The sequence below is a fragment of the Impatiens glandulifera genome, unplaced genomic scaffold, assembly GCF_907164915.1.
Source record: "Impatiens glandulifera unplaced genomic scaffold, dImpGla2.1, whole genome shotgun sequence".
Classification (NCBI taxonomy): Eukaryota; Viridiplantae; Streptophyta; class Magnoliopsida; order Ericales; family Balsaminaceae; genus Impatiens; species Impatiens glandulifera.
Genome location: NW_025919040.1, coordinates 1 through 5,948, shown reverse-complemented (window position 1 = coordinate 5,948; position 5,948 = coordinate 1). Strand labels below are relative to the sequence as shown.

Genomic DNA, 5,948 nt, shown 5'->3' with positions numbered 1-5,948 from the left:
GGATTTCGTAACAAAAATCTCCCCGGAAGCACTAACCAATTCACAAAGAAAAAATCGAAGAAAAAACATCGACAACAAAACAAACAGCGCAGATTTTCAGGACTAGCTATATAATAAGATAGCCGAAAATCGACTTTAACTTCGTAAACTTCTTTACAAATCCGAATCACATCTCATGCATATGAGGAGTCAAGGCAAGAGTGATTCATCCAACTCTAAATATCTATATAGATTCATCATCCTATGACGCTCAAAATTCCCATGTCTCTTTCTGGACCAAACCTAAAGTAGAGCAGCCGAGATCTCTGTTACGAAATTCTATATGTGCCCTATCACATGGAGATATAAAAATGTAATACTTTGGCATACATGGATAATAAGAACTTGCATCCACCAAAATAATGAAAATAAAAATAAAAATAAAGAAGCTTCATGATGGAAAGTTTCAACAACTAGGATTGCTTCTAATTCTTGAAGAAAGAGGAATCTAAGCTAAGCTAGCTAGCTATAATAAAATATAGAGAAAGAAAATTCATTCACAATATATATTTTGTAAATTACACTCAAATATTTATTATACAAGATTTCCCTTAATTACGACAGTCATCGATTATTTTACCATATTATTTGCATGAATAAAGGGACTGACAATGATCATTGATCATGCTGAATCTTGATCATCACGATCACCAGTAATGTTCTTGATCATGACCTCACCCGGTGTATCATCATCTAAGACTCTATATTTGTAAAAGTGGGCACAAACCAAGTAATACCCGAAATTAAGCAATCCAATCCCGAACAACAACCAGAAAACAATATCCATCCTACCTTGGTCTATGTTATCGGGTAGCCAATCGGTGGACCTCCGAAGAACCCCCACTATCGCGGTGCTTAGGTAAAACGCGATCCCAATAAACATGGCCAAAGCAGCAGTGGCTGTACTCTTTAATGAATCGGGAAACTCCTGATAATACAATCCTGAGTTCCCCGGAAAATGGAATGCTTCTCCAATCCCAGCTAAACCAGCTGTGGAGCCAGCCAGAACCGGCATGCTCATGGCTTTAGGGCTGATTCTTTGAGCCGCCTCGACTCCACCAACGCTGAAACCGCCATGCTCAACACGTTATAAAGTGACCAACTCCAATTCTCTCCAGGGAGTTGTAGACCTTCCTATGAGATTTTTTTATGGGTAGAGGAGGCGGTCGAGTAGGATTATGGTAAGGGAGACGGACGTGAGAACGAACACGAACATGGATCCGGCTGGGATCTTGAAATGATGGCCAAGGTGCCGGTCCATGGCTAAGGCTTGTAAGACGGCTAAACTCGATTGAATGGCTAATGGGGTGGCTAGGAATATGCCAGTGGACCATAAAGGAAAAAGCTTGATTAATACCTTTAGATCTTCAACTTGTTGGACTGTACACAGCTTCCATGGTTCGCGATTGAACCATCCGCGTTCACATCTCCATCTGTTTTCAAAGCCGCCTTATTTAGAAATCTACAACATTTTCAAATAAAAAATTAATCTTTATAATTAATGCACTAAAAAGTGGTAATAACGACTGTTTTACTTGAAGAAACTTGATGGAGTAGGGTCGGCTCCTAATTCCTCTTGAGGGCGCTTGTGCATGAAATTGTAGTATCGTTCTGAATCAGAAGAGACGGATGTTCGTCTCTTTCTAATAGCCGCCACAACAACACGAGCCAAACCTGCGAACGGACTTCCCTGGGGCTTAACTCGACGATAAAGTCTACCTCCGAGCAAGAACAAGGCCAAGCCCACCAAATTAGCAGCTACACAGAGCCCAAATCCTAGCCCCCAACTAACATTGTCTTGTACATATACTATGGCAATGGCACTCACCATAGAGGAAGTGTACAAGGTGAAGATGAACCAGTTAAAGAAGCTCTGTTGTTGCTTAGGTTTATCCAATTGGTCTGCCCCCATGGTGGCCAAGGTGAACCGCGTTCCTCCCAATCCTATGGTGGCCAAAGTGATGGCAACGTAAAGTACTGCATATTGAACCTTTGACGGGCCTTCACACAAAGCCGACTCATCATGCACACATGGAACAGGTCTCAAGTTGTTAACCGTGGCAGTTAAGTTAGAAGTATTATCCCCTGTCAATGCATGCGTTAACATAAGGAAAACAGAGATTGGTTGATTGATTATAATTAGATAGAAATTAAGGGTAGTACTTACTAGTAATGAGAAAAACGAAGAGATCCAAATAACAGAGAAGCAGCCAAGAAAGGAGTCAGCGAGGATTGCTCCGAGGATAGGAAACATGGCGGAGCAGCCATTGACGACGTTAAAGATCTGGGTGGCATCGATGCTTGCCACGTTAAACTCGGTAATTAAGTAAACTATCAGGTTATTGATCCATCCTCCGGCTGCTAAAGTCAATCCGGCCATAGTGGCTATAAAAAGGGATGGTGATCCATCCACCTCCAACAGTTGGGCTTCCCATGGTGATGATCTTTTAATGTCTAGCTTATATCTTTCTCATATGCACAAATATATATAGAGTGAACATGATCAATAATGTAACTCTCAGAGGGCCTACTGTCTATATCTTAATTAATTATGAGCAAATTGTTTGATCATTGCACAAAAAGGTTCTCTTTGCATCATTTTGAATAAAAAAATTCATAATGAAAATATTATAATAATAGAAGGTCACCAAACATTTAGAATTTAGATACGTCCAGCATATATCAAAAGATGGTTGTTGTTCACAACCTTACATTATACTTTTATTATTAATTATTATCTTAAAAAAAAGTAAATTTTATTAAACCATGAAAAGCATGAGAATGCTTTAGTGATTCCTTTTCATTAGAGTTTATCTCTTTTTTAAAGGAATACATTCTCATTTGTGCATGATAAATTAAAATTCGCTATTTGATGAAGTTTAATCAAAAGAACTCAAAGTTTCATATCGAGATTAAGCCCTAAATTAAATTACTAATAAGAATCTAACAATTCACTCTTTGTGATAGCTAGTTTGCCTTCAAACATACAACCTACCCCCAAAACTACTTCAATTTTCAAAATACCTTACCATATTCATATCATGTATAACTTGCTAGGTATTTTTGTTTTATTGCTTGTGATCATGTAAGCTCAATCAATTACACATGTTGATTGAATAACCACCAAAACTACTACAATTTTCAAAATACCTTACCATATTCATATCATGTATAACTTGCTAGGTATTTTTGTTTTATTGCTTGTGATCATGTAAGCTCAATCATAAATTAAAGATGGATAAGAAAAATTTGTTTGTTAAGGGTAGATAAGTTAGTTCAATCAATTAAATAAAGATCTTTTTCTCAACACACTAGGGACAAAAATCAAAAGTATTGGAAATCATGCTTGCTTTCTAAATTATTATTTTTTTCTCATGCTATAAAGCTTTATTCATGAATTGTGAATCAAGCTTACCAGATAATATGGATAAACTTATAACTTCGATTTCACTGTATATGAAAGTAGAAGATTACAAAAGTAAATAAGTATATATATATATATAGTATTGTAATTTAATTGATATTTTATATATATAGTGGTTGTAACTTGTAAGACTATGAATAAGTTTGTACTCAAATGATATGATTAAAAAATTCATTTAGAATGAATACACCTTCATAATTTTATTATTATTATTGAGGTTTGTTTATATACTAATTGATAATTCTTGATAATTTTGTATAAATTTTTTAATTAAGTCATGTTTATTTATTTAGGAATTTAGTATATATTTTAATATCAATAATAAAAAATTAAATCAAACGAAATCGCTAACAATATTAAAATAAGATGCTAAAATAATCACCAATCATAAGTTTATGGCACATTATATAAGCGTCGCTATAAGATTACATGAATAAATAAGATTGGATGATTATCAATTCATCATTAGGCTGAATCTTGATCACCATTAATATTCTTGATCATAACCTCATCCGGTGTATCATCATCTAATACTCTATATTTGTAAAAGTGGGCACAAACCAAGTAATACCCAAAATTAACTAAGCCGATCACGAACAACAACCAGAAAACAATATCGAGCCTACCTTTGTCTATGTTATCGGGTAGCCACTCAGTCGTCTTCCGAAGAACCCCCACCATTGCGGTGCTCAGGTAAAACGCGATCCCAATGAACATCGCCAACGCGCCCGTGGATGTAGTCTTTAAAGAATCGGGAAACTCCTGGTAGTACAATCCTGAGTTTCCAGGAAAATGGAATGCTTCTCCTATCCCGGCTAAAACCAGTTGTGGTGCCAACCACAAAACCGGCGTGCTCATGGGCTTTATAGCTGACTCTTTGAGCCTCCTCGACTCGACCAAAGCTGAAACCGCCATACTAAACACGTTTATAAAGTGACCAACTCCAACTCTCTCCAGGGGAGTTGTGGGACGGCCGATGAGAATTTCGATTAGAGGATAAATGAGACGATCGAGTAGGATTATGGTAATGCAGACGGATATGAGAACGAAGACGAACATGGACCCTGCTGGGATCTTGAAATGTTGGCCAAGGTGACGGTCCATGGCTAGGGCTTGGATAGTGGCTAAACTGAATTGGATGGCTAATGGGGTGCATAAGAATATGCCAGTTGACCATAAAGGAAATATCTTGATTAATATCTTCAGATCTTCAACTTGTCGGACTGTACAGATCTTCCACGGGTTCGCGATTGAGCCATCCGCATTCACATCTCCCTGTTTTCAACGCCGCCTTATTTAGGAATCTGCAACCAAACCATTTCAATGAATGAATACATCATGATTAATAGATATTCATGTTTTAAAAGGCTTACTTGAAGGAACTCGACGGAGTAGCAATAACATGACCGTGGTACTCATCTGTATCAGAAGAGACGGATGCTCGTCTATTTCTAAACGCCGCCACAACAACACGAGCCATAACCACAAACGGGCTTCCCCCTGGCTTAACTTGACGATAAAGCTTAGCACCAAGCAAGAAGAAGACCAACCCGACCATATTAGTTGCGAGGCAAAGCCCGAATCCTAGCCCCCAACTGACTTCGTCTTGTACATAAACAATGACGGTTGCACTAACGATTGAGGCAGAGTATAAGGTGAAGACAAACCAGTTGAAAAAGCTCTGTTGGTGCTTAGGTTTGCTCAGCTGGTCTGCCCCCATGGTGGCCAAGGTGAACCGCGTACCTCCCACTCCTATGGTGGCCAAAGTAAGAGCAATATACAATATCGTATATTGGGCATTTGATGGACCTCCACATATCCCCGACACATCTTGCTCACATGGGACAGGTCTCAAGGTGTTAATAGTTGCGGTTAAAGTTAGAAGTATTATCCCCTGTCAATGACATGCAATTTAACGTAAGAAAACAGAGATTCATTGATTGATCATATATTTAGAGAGAAAATGAATGACTTACTAGTAAGGAGACAAGAGAAGAGATCCAAATAACAGCGAAGCAGCCGAGAAAGGAGTCGGCGATGATTGCTCCGACGATGGGAAACATGGTGGCGCAGCCATTGATGACATTAAAGATCTGTGCGGCATCTATGCTTTTCACGTTAAACTCGGTAATCAAATACACTATTATGTTATTCATCCACCCGCCAGCTGCTAACGTTAATCCGGCCAGAGCGGCTGCAATGAAAGGAATGGTGATCCATCCCCCTCCTTTGGAGCTATGAGATATTGCCATCATGATTAGAGGAGCTAGCCTGATGGAGCCACTGATGATCTATATATATATATATGTGAAAAGGAATCCTCAAGTCATGTAACTAATTATTATTCTAGGATGGCCTATTGTTTATTTGATTAAACAATTATGGGATCTGATGTCATTGTAGAAGAAATTATGCATATCCTTGAATAAATATTCAACTCATAATAATAAAAATTAATAGAAACCCACTAAACAACATATTCCCC

The 5,948-nt window shown here is 38.1% G+C and overlaps 1 protein-coding gene and 1 pseudogene across 1 annotated transcript; both read right to left on the bottom strand.

Annotated features, from left to right (window-relative positions):
• Positions 1 to 542: 542 nt before the first annotated feature.
• Positions 543 to 2,449, bottom strand: LOC124917358 (annotated as a pseudogene).
• A 1,464-nt stretch (positions 2,450 to 3,913) lies between these two features.
• LOC124917354 (protein NRT1/ PTR FAMILY 2.7-like) lies at positions 3,914 to 5,715 on the bottom strand. The gene is given in 4 exon segments (XM_047457808.1): positions 3,914 to 4,739; positions 4,741 to 4,767; positions 4,837 to 5,357; positions 5,440 to 5,715. Coding segments are annotated over 4 exon segments (1,635 nt in total). The 3' UTR covers positions 3,914 to 3,928.
• Between the last annotated feature and the right edge of the window lie 233 nt (positions 5,716 to 5,948).